Source organism: Gossypium raimondii, chromosome 11 (assembly GCF_025698545.1).
Source record: "Gossypium raimondii isolate GPD5lz chromosome 11, ASM2569854v1, whole genome shotgun sequence".
Lineage (NCBI taxonomy): Eukaryota > Viridiplantae > Streptophyta > Magnoliopsida > Malvales > Malvaceae > Gossypium > Gossypium raimondii.
Window position 1 is genome coordinate 63128974 of NC_068575.1, and position 17773 is coordinate 63146746.

At 31.6% G+C, this 17773-nt stretch overlaps 1 protein-coding gene across 1 annotated transcript; it reads left to right on the forward strand.

Annotated features, from left to right (window-relative positions):
• The first annotated feature begins 5739 nt into the window (after window positions 1-5739).
• On the forward strand, window positions 5740-6974 carry LOC105800872 (calcium uniporter protein 5, mitochondrial). The gene is made up of 2 exons (XM_012632246.2): window positions 5740-5757; window positions 6489-6974. The coding sequence occupies exons 1-2, from the start codon at window positions 5740-5742 to the stop codon at window positions 6972-6974; spliced, it is 504 nt and encodes a 167-aa protein (XP_012487700.1).
• Window positions 6975-17773: the final 10799 nt, after the last annotated feature.

A 17773-nucleotide genomic window follows, 5' to 3' on the forward strand; every position in this document is an offset into this window, starting at 1 on the left:
AGGTCGAGCAAAACCTCTGTCAGTCAATTCTTGCAACTGTACTTTCAACTCTTTTAATTCCATCGGAGCCATTTTGTAAGGTGCTATAGATATCGGTGTTGTCCCTGGAATAAGATTTATAGAAAATTCTACTTCTCTAACCGGCGGTAATTAGGGTAATTCTTCCGGAAACACATTAGGATACTCACAAACAACCGGCACTGATTTAATCTTCGACTCAAATACTTTAGTGTCCAATACATATGCAAGATAGGCATCATACCCTTTTCTGATATATTTCTGTACTAATATAGCTGAGATCATATTAAACAACCCATCCAGTTTATCAGATTCAACACGGAGTAATTCACCATTCTGACATTTTAACACAATGTACTTCTGTTTACAATTTACCACTACATCATGCTGAGTTAACCAGTCCATACTAGGGGTGTGCAAAATTCAGGTAAAACCGAAAAAATTCGGTTAACCGACTAAATTCGGTTAATTGGTCGGTTAAGAATTTTTTAAATTTTCGGTTAACGGTTAAATCGGTTTGAAATCGGTCGCTTAACCAAATTTTTTTGATTTAATTGAATTTTGCAGGGTAATGGGCCTTAATTAAACCCAGCCGGCCAACCCAATTTATTTTCTCTCCTCCAGGCTCCAAGCCCAAGAACCAAGCCTTTTCTCAAGAGCACTCAGTAGGCACAAAGTCACAACTTACAAATCTGCCATCGGGTTTTTATTTCTTAATCTCAATATCAGATTTTCAGTCGAATCGTGAAAATCCACCATTTTTGCTATCCATTTCTCTTCCAGCACATCAATACCCAGAGGTCAGGTTTGCTTTCTTCTAATTTCCCTTTGTTTTTTTTTTTCCAATTTCTTCAATGGCAGATATATTTTTAATTTTAGGGTTTTGTTTTGTTTAGTTCATCTACCTTACCGACAGCTCCCCTTATCCCTCCCTAAAAATTCAAGTAGTAATGACCAAAACATAAAAAGGGTTGATCCAAAATATGTAATTTCTTCAATATTTTTGCTGCAAACTACGTATGAAGTTCAATTTTATACGGTTTTACCATCGAAAGAGGCAATGGTTTTTGAGTTTTTAGCAAAAAAATTTTAATCAATGGTGTATCATGGAGAGTGATACAGTAATTACTTAAGAAACTGAAGCCATAACAGACTAATTTTCTCGTATTCATGTATGTATGTACATTTACTGTTGTCATCGCCTTCAATTTGAAATATACTGAATTTGTTTTGACAATTGTTTCCATTTCAATTTTCAAAGATACTGACATTATATTAAGATATAATTGTTTCAATTACTTCATCACTCTTGCTTTGCTTGCTGCTCAAGCTCTTAATTTGCATATACTAACCCGCAAAAATCTGGAAAACAACCTTTAAGCAATAGGTAAAAGAGTATCTGCATTTAAGTAAAAGTGTAATGTTAAATTCTTGAGAAAAAATAGGAAGAATGCTTGTATGTAGAAAAAGATCCTTAGAGACACCACAGTTCACATCTAGAGAATAGATTGATATGGACTCAAAACATTAAAGTAGGAGGATCTTAAGCACTGTCGTTAGATTTTATTTTCGATCGAATTTTCTAACAAGTCTTTCTACTATACACAACTGATGTATTTAGTCCCTTTACTTTAACTTAATCAATTATTATTTTATTATCTTTTAAAAAATTGAATTTTCAATTTTAATCACAGTCGTTAGATTTATTAAATTAAACTATGTTATTTTCGCATAATAATTAAATTATAAAATTTAAAAGTTATAGGGAGTAATAACAAAATTTGGCATTTATGTTTGGGTTCAGATGGTTTTATATAGATATTTTACTCATGATCTCATGTTTTCCAACCTCGACGCTTGTTAAGTTGTTTTGGAAGTAACTGTTTGCCACTTGTTAATTCTTCTTATTAAATGATCTTTTATTAATTTAATTAATATCAGGTAGATATTTTCTCTAATGTTTGATATTTTTAAAAAGAAGTCAACTTTTAATATCATGTTGCATATAATTTTAAAATATTAATAAAGTTGATATTTTTTATTAATAGAATATTATTAAATTAATAAAAATGCATAATCCATATGAATAGAAAAATACATTTAATGGATAATATTTTAAATATTTAACAGTTAAATTATTAAAATATTAATAAAAATACAAGTAAATTTTGGACACTTTCTGCACCAGCAATTTCTAACGTGGTGCAATTAACTTATCATTTTCATAGTGATGGGTTTTTAAAATCTGAAATCAAATTTATATCCACATCTTCTCTTGAGCAGCAACACCTATCCAATTCTGCTTCCTTCCACGTGTCTTTCAAAATATGAATTAATTGTAAATTTATTTTATTGTTTTAGACTAATTAAAAATATGTCACATTGGCATATTATTAGGCTGGATCTTTAGCCAACAAATATCAATGTCAGCATCTATTATTTTTTTAAATAAAATATCAATTAGTACAAATTTAACGGTTAAATTATTAAAATATAAATCATATAAAATATTATTTTTTAATCTCTACATTTTCAAAATAAGATGAAAAAAATGACTCCTAATCTAGTGGCTAATGCCTAAATTTGCGTTGTTGACTCTTCTAATGCTTGTGTTTTTGCTAACCAATTTCAACCTTTGTCTCTCCGAATTGATGAGTCGATATTATTTTAATTTATTTTATTTTTTATTTTTTTGCAGAATGTCAACTGAACTAACATCTATTGAGGGTAGTGTTACACCTCCTACTTCGATAGATTCTGAAAATTCGAGAGTTGGAGCTTCAGGCCAAACAAATGGGACTACCGGGAAAAGAAAAGCCGCTCCTCAAAGGTCAGAAGTTTGGTCTCACTTCACTAAGATTATTAATAGTGAGGGTGCAAGTAAGGCTAAATGTAATTATTTTCAAAAGGAATTTTGTTATGATATGAAAAAAAATGGTACAGGGTCATTGAAATATCATATTGGTTCATGTAAGAAAAATCCTAGTAATGTTGTTGAAAATACTCAAGGACAACTAGTTTTACCTAGAAAGGGAGTTGAAGGGAGGGAAGGGAATCTTTCAACTTGGAGATTTGATCAAGAAGCATGTAGGAAAGGATTAGCACAAATGATTGTGATTGATGAATTACCTTTCAAGTTTGTTGAAAGTGAAGGTTTTAAGAAATTATGTTTGTGGCATGTCCTAGGTTTCATATTCCTTCACGAACTACTATGACTAGGGATGTTTATGAATTGTATTTAGATGAAAGGATCAAGATAAAACAACTTTTGAGAAGTTCTTGTTCTAGAGTTTGCTTAACTACTGACACATGGACTTCTTTGCAAAGAGTTAATTATTTGTGCATCACTGCTCACTTTATTGATAATGATTGGAAATTGAATAAAAAGATTTTAAACTTCTGTCAAATTTCTAGTTATAAGGGTGAGTCCATTGGGATGGTGATTGAGAAATGCTTGTTAAATTGGAGGATTGATAAGTTGTTTACTGTTACTGTTGATAATGCAAGTTCAAATGATGTTGCTATTGGTTATTTGAGAAAGAAATTTAACCCTCGAGGGGGTTTAGTTCAAAATGGTTAATATCTTCGTATTAGATGCATGGCACACATTGTTAATTTGATTGTTGTTGAAGGCTTAAAGGAAATGAATAAATCTGTTGAACGTGTTAGGGGGCTGTTAGATATGTGAGACAATCTCTAGCTAGAATACAAAAGTTTAAGGAATGTGTTGTGGTGGAAAAGATAGAGTGCAAGAAGATGTTGTGTCTTGATGTTTGTACTAGGTGGAACTCAACCTACTTAATGTTAGACACTGCTCAGAATTTTGAGAGAGCTTTTGAGGGATTTGAGGAGCAAGATACAAACTTTAGGGTTGAACTTGAAAGGGGAGAGGGTTGGCCTAGTGTGGATGATTGGGATAATGTTAGAAACTTGAGGGATTTCTTGGAACACTTTTATGAAGTCACTTTGCGTATATCTAGCACTTCATATGTCACGTCCAATAATTTTTTTGATGAGCTTTCTAAAATTGATGTTCTTTTACAAGACGCTCAGTTAAAAAGTAATGTTGATTTCTGTGTTATGGCTATCAAGATGAAAGAGAAGTATGATAAGTATTGGGGTGATATTGATAAGCTGAATTTGCTTATGTTTGTTGCCTGTATTTTAGATCCTAGACAAAAACTAAAGTATCTTGAATTTGCTCTTGGTGAAATGTCTAGTTCTGAAAAAGCTTGTGAAATGATGCAAAAATTGAAGAAATCTTTATATGAATTGTTTGATGAGTATAAGCCTCCACTTCATAATACTTGTAGCCAGTAGCCAATTGAGTGTGCCAACACATGTTTCTCTCAGTGAACCACAACAAAAAATGAAAAGGCGAATGCAAGCTTTGTATAGAAAGCGTGAGTTGGAAATTTGTGGTGAGGATAAAACAGCTGAGTTGGATAAATATCTAGCTGAGGCTAATGAGGAATTTGTTGAAGATTTTGAGATTTTATTGTGGTGGAAAGTGAACAGCCCTAGATTTCCCACTCTTTCAAAAATGGCGGAGATGTGTTAGCTATACCGGTTTCTCTGATTGCTTGAGTCGCATTTAGCACCGGGGGACGTGTGCTTGATCAATATAGGAGTTCTTTAACTCCTAAAATTGTACAAGCTCTTGTGTGTACTCAAGATTGGCTTCGAAAATCATCATCACAAGAAGACATCAAAAAGATTGAAGAACAAATACAAGATATTGACAAGATCGAAAATGTTATATTTATTGTTTTATTTTAATAGTTTCAATTTTTTTACCACATCACTTCTACTTATTTAATTGATTCAATGTTTAGACTTTTCTTGGAATACATCAGAGCCTACCCTAAATTCATAAGCTTTCGTGAGTTGAAGGGTATGCTTACTATCTTATTCTTGTTCACTTATAATCTATTCGTTTGTTTATATTATTTAATTTTTTAAAATGCGTATATTTCTATTATATGTTAAATTTTTGCACATGTTTTTTTTAGGTTTAATGCAAATGGAGATTTTTGGAGAGAAGAAATGGATATAATATAAATAGAGAATATTAAAGACTTACATTTCAATTATGTGTTAATTTCAAGACTTATGTATTGTTTTTAATTATGTAGTGATTCAAAGACTTATGTAATGTTTTTAATTATGTAGTGATTCAAAGACTTATGTAAATTTTTTAATTACGTAGTGATTCAAATAGGTTAAGTTGGTTAAATCGGTTAAGTCGGTTAATTTTTAACCAAAAATAAAAATCATATGATTTTCGGTTAATTCGGTTAACCGACTGGTTTAACCAAAAAAATTCGGTTCGTTTAATTTTTTTTTTAAATTCGATTCTGTTAACGGTTAAAAAATTTTGAAGGTCGGTTAATTCGGTTATAACTATTTCGGGTCGATTAACCGGTCGGTTAATCGAATGCACACCCCTAGTCCATATCCAGAATTACATCAGATTCATCAAATGGCAACAACATCAAATCAGCCAAGAAACAATAACCCCGTACCATTAACGGACAATTTTTACAAACTTTATTTACAATCACATACTGGTCCAAAGGATTTGAAACCTTAACCACGAATTCAGTGGACTGGACAGGTAAATTTTTAACAAACACTAAGTTTGTGCATATGTATGAATATGTTGAACCAAGATCAATCAAAGCAGTAATATCAGCATCAAGAGGAGAAAAAGTACTAGTAATGACGTCTGGTGCAGAGGTATCCTCTCTTGCACGAATAACATATGTCCTTGCAAGTGCTCGTGCTTCAGATTTAACGATTGAATCTTTGTTGCACCTCAGCTACCACTAACATTGCCGAAGTGACGAGGTGGTCTACCTCTAGAGGTAGGGTTGCTCGGTCTTTAAGTCTAAACTGTATCTTTTTCAGCTCTTTCCGGGCAATCTCTGAGATAGTGGTCAAAAGAACCACACCTAAAGCAAGCTCTGCTTCTCATGCGGCAGTCACCGAAATGCAATTTATTGCAATGTTTGCATCTTGGTTTAGGACTTCTAACACTTCCTAGACTTGTTATAGATGGAGATTGAGATCTCGGATTAGAGCGTTAAATACCTCAGTCTTTACTAAAATACCCCGTAGATGTGACAGAACGATCATGATATTTCTTTGATTTCTTTGAAGTCGACGATTGTGGCTTGCCCATAAATCTTTTACTTGAAGTCCGGGCTTCCATCTCTGCCTGCCTCTTTTCTTTATTTAGTTCTTCAGCTTTATGTGCTCAGTCGGCTAGTACAACCAATTCTTCTAATTCCAAAATCCAAACTAACAACATTTGACAAGCACGTTGTGTCCTTTGGCATATCTAGAAGATCTTCAATTCGCCTCCAATCTTCTTTTTTCCTAAGGTTGTGCTTGTCATTTCATGAACAACCAAATATTTTCTCTTAACTGGAGACGCATCAATTTCTTCACTTTCTTCACTTTCGTAGGTGGTAGATCTGATTAGAAGAGCAGTACCTCTTGCTTTGGCTCCTGAAGATGACCCTATAAGAGATGAGCTAAAGAGGTTGCAAGAGAAGAAGGAAGAAATTGATGTGCTAGCACATAAGCAAGTTCGTCGCATCCTTTGGAGTGGTCTAGGACTAATTGGGGCACAATATGGATTGTTCTTCCGGCTAACATTTTGGGAATTCTCATGGGATGTAATGGAACCTATTGCTTATTTTACCATAGCCATTATCGTAGGCATAGGCTATGCTTACTTCTTGTTTACTTCAAGAGATCCCACATATCAAGATCTAATGAAGACGCTCTTTTTGTCCAGGCAAAGAAAATTGTTCAAGAAGCATAATTTTGACGTTGGCAGGTTGAAGGAGTTACAAAACAAGTGCAAAACATCTTTGGATGCCTCTACATCTATTCGGAATCGTGTAGGATTGAAAGTAGAACTCGATGATGCCTTACACAAGGATTAGACCTTCTTCTTTTAATTAAGCAAACACAACATAAGATTATGCAAGTACATGTAATACAAGAATAACATGTCCGTCTTATCGCTTTAGTGGTAGCACGACTAATATATATGTATGTGAATGAGAAATATCATGCAGCTAAGGGTGTAAATGCGATGGTCTGACTTCTAGTATAAGACTTACATGCCTCTGTTGTCAGTGTAGTGTCTCATTTAATTTGATGATCCAACACGACTCTCTATTTCTACTACGCTAGGGCTTAAATGGACAATACATTTATCTATGGTTAGTGTAAATATAATGGTGATAGTGAAATTAAATCTTATAACGATAATTTAACGTAAAATAAAATGTAAACTAAATGCATCACAACGTACCGCCCATCTAAATCTAAGACAATAACAATTTAATTTTATTTAGATATCAATATAACTGTTAGCATTAGCCATGACATAGTGTCAAATTAAAATTTCAATAAAAATGAATCCTTAAACAATTGATAAAAACAACTAAACCTTAAAAATTTAACAAAACAATAAAATCCTAAAATCTAGTAAAACAATGAAACCCTAAAAATAAAAAAAACAATGAAAACCTAGAAATCTTACAATAATAACAAAACCTTAAAATTCGATAAGAATAGCAAAGCCTTAAAAATCTGATAAGAATAGCAAAATCCTAAAAAGCATAAAAGAACAGTGAAACCTTAAAAATCCAGTAAGAATAGCAAAGCCCTAAAATTCCCATAAAATAACAAAACCTTAAAAATCTAGTTATGTAATAATCGAACCAATCAACTTATATGGTTTGCTAGCCGAAATTGACTTAACTAAATTGATCGGTTACATCGATCAAGTTGCTTTTAACTGAGTGATGCTCTCCCTTAAAGAATAACGGAACTCTAAAAATCTAATAATATAACAAAACCTTAAAAATCTTGTAGTAATAACAAAACCCTAAAATCCAATAAAATAATGAAAATCAAAATCTAATATATATATAGTGAAACCTTAAAAAGTCTAGTAGAAATAGTGAAATCCTAAAAATCGGTAAAAATAGTGAAAACCTAAAAATCTAGATTGTTTTAATTAGTTGTACCTAGTTAATTTAATTATCATTTTTCGTGGGTTCAATTATTGAAATACCTCTATTAATAAAGTTGTTTCATTGTAGTTTATTGTTGAAAAATTAGTTTAGAAAACAAAGCTTTTCAAGCACAATGAAATTTTATAATTTTCTTAAAATCAAGCCTTGTGATATTTATAGTAATTGTAACTTTCTTTGATCGCCATGAATTACACTATTATTTGCATATCTTTTCACATAACTTTAGCTTGTTTAATAGTTAAATCAAGTTATTTTAGTATATATCTATGTTTTTATGCTTCGATTAGTAATTTATGTTTTTAGTAGTTTTTATTACATCTTAGATATCTAAATAAGGTTATGTGGTTATGTAGGTCAAATCGGGAGCTAAAGATGCACATTTATGCCGAAACTGCTGCCCATTTCGCGACACCAAGACATTGATGTCGCAACACCGAAGACAAAAGCAAAAACAAGTCCTGGAACGAAACTCCCTGTTGTCTCACGACACGGGTCCTATGTTGCAACACGGCAGGCGAATGTTACAACACGGCTTCTGCGCGGCCCAAATATCCCTGCGCGTGACGGTTACGATTTTTAGGGCAATTAGGGGTCTTTTTCCAACTTAAAACCCTAATTAACATTATAAACGAAGATGCACTTTAGTCTTTGGATTTTTTTCTATATAAACAACATTATAACCAAATTCAATGGGGGATTGAACAGAGATTATTGTTTAGCTTTCAGATTTTATTTCGTTATTAGTTTTTACTTAGTTATTTTTGTGTTCATGTAATCGGAAGATCCTATTCTGAAATGAGACTTTTGCGAGCGAAGATTGTTTCAGATCCACACTTTTATCGATCTATTAATAAGCATTCTATTTTCCCTATTCTTTTATTTATAACTTGTGTTTTATCAATATCTTGCATGATTTAATTGTTAAACTAATTAATTGGCTAAGTAAATAATAATCTAAGATTACTTATTTATTGAAGAGAACTTAGCATACTAGGAAGTTACGCCCCTAGTAGAAGATTTAGGCAGGTGAGACCGAGACGATATCCTGGTCAGTAAAACTTGTGCCAAGCGGTGGGACCAAGAGGGTATCCGTATGCTTCGGTGAGACTGATAGGGTATTCATAGCTAAAGGTGTTAAGTACTTAAATTAAGGGTAATTATTGACCTAATTAATAATTAGGGTTTCAATTGATTCTAGGTTGGGAAGCTCGCATTGTTGAAACTAGGAATAGGAAAATCCGATAACTTAACCTAAAAGTAGCTTTTAGTTTAATTTAATTATTATCTTTATTTTATTCTGAATCAACACTACTAACTAATGACTTAATTATATTAGTATTTACTTTTGGTAATTGATCTAATGGTGATTTTCTCCAATCTACAATCCCTTGGGTATGATCTTTAGAAATACTTACAAAGTGTTTTATTGTAATACATCTATAATACAATTTGACCTATGTGCTTGCAAAAATTGTACTTAACTTTTCTCTTTTCATTTTTGCAATATTTACACTCTCGGTGTTCGCACATCGAGAGGTAGTCACCCCCTGCTGTAACAACTTTATTTTTTAGTGGTGTCGGAAACAGTGATTTAAGGCCACCAAATTTGGCAAGTAAGTTCATAATTATTATTATTTAATATTTACGAGTCAAATATGGTTTTAAAAAAGATTTTGAATTAGTAATTTGTGTTTTATAATGATTTATTAGGTCAAGCGGTTTTAAAAAGTGAGGTATTAGGACCTCGTTTCTATAAAGCAGTCGTAAATATTTTTATAAATATTTACGAGTGTCATTAAGGTAGTATTAAAATTTTGTTGAAAAATTTTAATGTTTCGATAGTTAATTAATTAAAAGGACTAAATTGAAAAAGTTCAAAACTTACTAATAATAATATTTAAGTGATTAAATGGATTGATAAATAAATGAGGGAGGACTTAAGAAGCAATTAAACCTAAATTAAAAGGATGAGGCGGCATAAGAGAAAAAAATAAAATAAGGCCATTCAATGGCAAAATTGTAAATTTGATGAAATCAAATTAAACAAATTAGATTTGGATAGTTTTCTAAACATTTCTTTTTCAATTTTTGGTTCAAAACAGACATAGAAGAGAGCTTAAGTTGGTTCTTCAATTTTTGCTTCATATCAAGGTCAAGTGGAAAATCGAGCAAAATAAAAATTTACCAAAATGCTCCTAAATCTTGGTATTTCTGCAATTTAACCAGGTAAGTTCGTATAAACTGTGTTCTGTATAATTTTGATTAAAGTGAATGTTAATTGGTGATTGGTATTATATATATATGTTCTATTGTTGGAATTGAATTATTGTTGGATTATCGAATTTAATACTCAGTTTGAATTGAACGCGGGATTTGAGTACATTCGTAAATTGGTGTATGGTAGTATTGGAGGGAGACATCGGCATATTACCCAAGTAAATCAGGGTTTAACATTTATTGCGAACTCTCGTGTTTTACTTTCTGGTTGGAGTGATTTGGGTGGATCAACTCTCACGAGCTTCTGTTAACGATGTACTCTTATTCGTAAGTCATTCTTCGATTTGGGAAAGTCTTGGTAAAGTGATTTATTTAATGAATTTGAAAGTTATCCAACGATATTCTAAATGTTTCAACGGGCAATGTACGATATGAGTTTGATACAAACTAATACAAGCATATACATGAAATACATGGAAATGATGGTACATGATAAATTGATATAGAATGATATATTGAAATGGATGATATATGTATATGAAGAAACGGTAAGAGAATGATATGTATCGTGACATGAACATATACGAATATCTTTGATATGTTGATACATGGAAATTATGTAAGTTGAGACGAGTATAAACTTAAGTGTGACATGTTGAGATAATAAGATTATCGATGTTGAATTTATATGAAATATGTTCAAGTATGCTAACAAGTGTTGTTGTTTGATGATTAGGAAAATGCCAAGCTGTTGGTTGAATGGTAATATGTTTAATTATAAGTTGTATTGAAATGGAAAGTGTTCAAATGAGAATATGCTTGAGCTCATGAAAGAGTGGTAAGGTTTAAAGTTATTTAAAATCCTACTATGCTAGGGATGATATGTATAAGTGATGCTATGGATTAATTCACCTTGTGAGTTGTTGAATATAGCTTCATGAATCTTGTGGTGTCGATATTGGATTGTTCTTGATATGTAAAAATTTCATATTTGAAATGAATTGATATGATTAAAGTTTATACGAGCTTACTATGTAATATCCCGAAAATTACTACTATAATACCGAAAATTACTACAGAAGAAAGTAGGTATTCTTAATATAGTAAAATAAGGAAATAAAGTGAAAAAAAGGGAAATTTTGAGTTATGGCAACATTGGGAAGTATATTATGATATATTAATTCAAGAAAAGATTAAATCGCAAAAGTGAGAAAATGTTTTTTGATTAAGAGTAAATACTCAAAATTTGAGGCGGTAAAGTGTAAATATGAAAAAGTTGAAGGACCAATGGTGCAAGTTTTTTAAGGGTGAAACAATCTAGAAACTAAGGAAAATGGATGAATTAGGACCAAATTGAAAAGGTGAAGAATTTTGAGGGACTAAATAGCACTTTTACCAAATTAAGTGATGACTCAAGGATAGAATTTTTAAAGATTATAAAGGACAAAATGATCAATTAGAAGAGAGAAAAATCTAGAAGGAAATGATGATGTTGGAGATATTTTAAATTAATTAAATAAATTTTAGTTTATTAATATTTTAATTTTATTTTTAAATAATATTTTATTTAGTATATATATATAAGAAAAGGAAGATGAAGAATCACCATCCCACCATTTTTTCCCATGCACCAACGTGAGAAGAAGAGAGAATGAAAGAAAGTTTTTCTTTCTTTACAAATTGGTCCTTCCACCAAAAATTCACCATTTTCACCAAGAAATCAAAAGAATTTCCATATCCATCAAGAGAGAAAGATAACAAAGAGATTATGGGGAGCTAGAATATCAAGTTAGATTCAAGAAAGAGGAGCTGGAGGAGAGATAAAATCAAGTTAAAGGTTGAAACTAATAGGACAACGTAAGAACATCAAGATTTCAATATATTTTGAAGCTTGATATTATTGAAAAAATATAGAAATGATGTTATAGTAGAGTTTTATTATATAAGGTCTTATGTTCTTGATATATTAGTGGAGGGAAATAAGTGAAAGTGATGAGAAATATTATAGAGAAAAGGAATAAGGGAGTTATAAACTTAGTGATCAACATCTTGCACTAAAACAGTTTTGGACGGCAGCAGTAAGTTAACTTTTAAAAATCACCATAAATTTTGGAGATATAATAAATTTTGTGAGACAATGTCAGAATGAATTCGGGTTCCCCTGTTCTGACTTTGAAAAATCATAAAAAAATTTAGAAAAATAACTAGGGGCTTAAATTTATATTTTTAAATCCTTAATGAGTCTATTTTCAATATAAACAAATGGTAACATCATCCAAATCTCGTATGAGGAGATAATTAATTTTTAGTGAAGAAGGGTCGAAACTGGCAGACAGCAGAACAAGGATGACTTTAAAGAATAAACTGCACTTATTGGCTGAACCATAAATTCTGAAAATTTTATGGTAAGAATATATGTGAGTCTAGTTTTAGTGAAATTTATCGGATCTTAATTTTGAGTTTCGTAGCTCAAGATATAAATAATTTAGTGACTATGCGTCAAGTGGACAGCTTTGAATGAACATATAAATAAATAGTGAAATTATAGATAATGTTACATATAAGCATGTTATATATATTAAGGATGTGGAAATGGAGAGGAGGAGGAGGAAAAATATATGATTATTCAACTAGCATGAGTTTTCATTAAAATGATTAATTTGCATGTTTTAGGTTCAAGGACTAAATTGAATAAAAGTAAAATTTTAAGGGTAAATTTGTAAAATGTCAAAAGTGACCAAATTGCATGAAATGAATTGTTTTATTATATAAATTAATAAATTGAATAAAATATTAATTTAGATCAGGATCGGGTGGAAATTGAGGAAAATAAAAAATTACCAAAATGTCTCTAAATTTTGGTATTTCTGCAATTTAGCCTGGTAAGTTCGTATGAACTATATTCTATATAATTTTAATTAAAGTGAATGTTATTTGGTGATGAATATTATATAAATATGTGCTTTATTATTAGAATTGAATTATTATTGGTAATATGTATAATTATTAGATGCATTGAAATGATTATCGGAAGCTCGATTGGGTTGGAAGCTTATCGGAGATCTATCACACTATCCATTGGTTCTGTCAGTAATTTTGGATGATTTGATTCTAGTTATAATGGCATGTATAAGTTAAATTGGCCAACGTTAGCTCATTAATGTTTTGATTTTGATTGGTTATAAATATGAATTGCTTGATGAAATGAAATGTTTGTAAATTAATTTGTAAACTTCGGTAATGCTTTATAACCCTATTCTGGCGATGGATACGGGTTAGGGGTGTTACATACTATGCTTACGTAGTTGTTTTCCTTTACTTTCAGATTATCAGAAGCTCGATTGGGTTGAAAGCTTGTCGAAGTTATATCACACTATCCATTAGTTCTAACGGTACTTTCGGATGTTTTAATTTTGGTTATAATGGCATATATAAGTATTTTGTTTAATGTTGGCCTATATGTAATTTGTTGAGATTAGCCACTTATTTTGGCTTGTTTTGGTTGCTTAATTATGGCCTTTTGATATGCATAATATTGATTGTAGGTTGGCACAAAATTGGGTGAGAAATATGGCTTGTAAAATGGTCTATTTTCATCCACACGGGTAGAGACACGGGCGTGTGTCTCAACCGTGTGTGACACATGGCCGTGTGTCCCCTGTATCTTTTAAAGAGTGCAAGTTAGTATATTCATACGGCCTGGCACACGGGCGTATGGCTTAGCCGTATGGCACAAGTCAGTAAGTTACACGGGCATGGACACGGGCTGGGACACAACCATGTGTTCCTATTTCGAATGTCCACACAGCCTAAGACACGGGCGTGTCTCATGGTCGTCTGACCCCTGTAGTGTTGAAAATTTTAAATTTTTTCGATAGATTTTTTGAGTTTTCCACTTAGTCCCGATTTGTTTCTAATACGTAATTTGGGCCTCAAGGGCTCGTTTAAGGGAAAATATGTATGATTTTGATTGGTTTTTAACATAAATGTTATGTGATATGAAATGTTTTCATTTTCTATTTGTTTGATTTGTAAACTCTGGTAATGCTTCGTAACCCTATTCTAGTGATGGATTCGGGTTAGGGGTGTTACACTTGCTCGACCCGATCATCTGGTTCGAACTATAGGATGCTATGCTCATTGTCGAAGCAACAACGATCAAATATATGCTCAATTTATGTCGTTATACATTTAAATAAAATCAAAACATGCATATGATATGATATACAATAAATTTTAGGTCATACACAAGTTTACGAAAACTCTTATGCTTACTTGAGCTTGATTTAGAACTAAATGGAGATGTTTTTAAATTCTTGGATCGACGTCATGACTTCGTTATCCCCTTATCGCAGTGTGTTCATCTCAGTGAGTCACGTCGCAAAAACATGCATATGCACATTGCCACGGCACTCTCTATCATACGACGTTGAACGTCAAGAGCCCAAGGTCGCGACGTTGCCCTTTGGAAAAATACACATTTGGTACTTAATTCAATCATAATCGAACCATTTCCTAATTGTTTCATTCCACCTTACACAAGAATAAAGCTATTAAACCAATCAAATAATAACAAATTCAAGTATCTAATCATTTAAATCAACCAATCTTTAACATACAATCCAAGCATTCAACATTTAAGCGCACACAAATCCTTTCATCTATCAATACCAAAATGCTTCTATTACAACCTCAAACATGTTCATCATACCAATTGATAGCTAAACAATTCTAGAGCTTAACAAAAATCAGCCAAAGCTTACACTAAGTTATAAATCATACTTAACATGTAGCTTACGAGTCACAATTCATTAATCCAATTAAGTTATTCATATAGTGTAATTGATAGCTTAAACATACCAAACCATTCAAAAGCAAAATCATCATTCATATAACATGAAACTTAACCAAAATATGTACCATTAATTTATATACCAAATGATATGTTCAAAATCGACCATTATCACTACTAACATAAGACTTTCATTCCAAAATGACCATATTATTGGATCTGGTGCCCAGAGTGTAGTATATTCGTGTGTAAACTTGTAATTCTTTTGAACAGATTAGTTAATAAAACAAATTCATTGATTACATTAATATACTCTATATAATTTTCCACATATACTTTTTGCACCCAAAGCAAAATGGAAGCAAATCCTTAGTGGATGGCGAACTATGTATGTGTGACTTGTACACTTTGATGTAAGTAAAAGCCTGAGCTCAACTAGATAAGGAACCAAAAGCTGGTGCGTTGGGTGTACGACTTCTGTACTATGTAGCATCATTCACAATAGTGGAATTCATAGCCCAAAACATGGGTAAATGATATCCTCTCATTGGCATTACATGGTTGATGAAAACTAAACGTGGCCACGGGTCGTCCATCTTTATGATGGATGAATTGATCACTATTTGATAGTGATTGACTTTTTATGAAGGAAGATGTAATGGTTACCATGAGGTGAAATGGGATCATATTGGGAGAATGGGTATTATCCCAAATAGATCAATGATATTCTATGAAGGTAACACACTTATGGCAAGGTCACTGGATGAGTACTAAGTATTTGTTGTCGTACTGGTATGTCGTTGGGGAGAGCTCAATCACGATACTATAGTAGAATGACTTCCTGACTAGATGAGTCTATAATTAATAGGCAAAAAGTCAGAACTTAATTATAAATCATTTTAGCCTGAACTACATATGTCTAATCGGTCCCTCCGCTAGCTCGTTGAAACCAAAAACGAATAGTGTGTTTGAATAGAAATGAACGGAATGAATATGAAAAGAGAAATGGGAAACATTCAAGAATGATTATGGTTTTCTCTGAAATAGATAATTGGAATCATTTGGAAATGAATGTAGGTTTACTAAAATGGAAATGGAAATGAAAATGAAAATCGAATCGATCCATTTGCAATCCTATATGGATTACTTAAAAATGATTGGAGTAATGATTTTATGTTTTTAGACTATTTTGAAGCCTGAAAATAAAAATAAATCATTTGATAATAGTGAACGTGTTGATTTGTAAATATTAAACATATTTTCTCGAAATTTTACCAGGGGCAAAATCGTTAAAATTTTACTAGGGTAAGATTGTCAAAATTTTGTTAGGGTAAAATAGGGATGATAATTTTTTATATATAAATATTAAAGTTTATGTTGGAAAATAGAAAAATTGAATCAGGTTGGATCATATTATAGAGTACAAGAGTTCTACCTTCTCTTCCAATAAATATATAGTACCGGTGAAGTTGTTAACATAACTTTGAGAGATTGTTATTCTGTCGAAAAATAGAGAGAAATTATTCTCAACTATTACATATATTTTTCCAGAATAATTATTCTACCTATTTCTATTAAGAAGAGAGAATTTTTGTTTTCATTCCAAAATGAGAGAACTTTTTCTAGTTCTGTGTTTTGATTCAACAGGGTTCGAGCCTACACTCAAAGCATTTAGTGGTACGAGAATAGTGAAGAAGATTGTTTGGTTGAAAGCCAAGAACAACGAATGAAATCCTTACAAGAAACAATTTACAATTACCTATTTTTTTAAACATGTACTGTGACATTTTAATTAAATACTTATTATAAGAAAATAAGGGATGCATTTAAAATATATTTGATTACAATGGAGTCGAATCAAATCCTTACAAAATGGAAGTTTATTTATTACAGACTTGATGGGCGTATTCCTAGACTATGCTACAACTCTACTATATGCGTAATAGTCCACTCCACCACCATTTTGGCATAATCCTAGCTCGTCCCTTCAAGCGAATTCTCTTTTCTTATACCTAAAAGGAAATAACAAATCTTATAAGTACATAAGTACTTAGTGAGCTCATTATGACATTACCTTAATGGTTTCTTTACACTATTGTATGAACTTTTGGGTGCCAATTAGTCAGCATCATTTATTTCAGCAGATACCACCATAATTATCATGCTCTTATCATACTCCATCTGCCTTATCTATCTAACTGAGAAATTCTTCCAAACGTTTCATAAATCTCTTGTCCCATAGTAATTTCTTAACAGTACATACCCTCAAAGACTACTTCCAATAATCATTGCCTTATCTCATACTCTTATCTCAAAAAGTTGTTCATTGACATTTATAACTGGCGGATACATATAAGTTTGGTAAATACTAATGCAAAATATAATACCATCAATTCATACTCAGACATACCCTAATTCATTATCACACACATCCATACTGATAAATCACTTCATAGACCATTTTGACGAGTTCCATATCAATTTATATCAAAATATTATAACCCAAGATAACACTAATTCAGATTCAGAATAATTCTAGAAGAATATTCAATACCCCTCACTTTTCACATTTTCAGATAATCATAACGGATACCCTTTTTAACTCACAGACACATATCTTTTCTTCATAGAAACCATTAAAACTTATTCGCTCTTAACTTAGAACATATCGATACCTTAACATAAC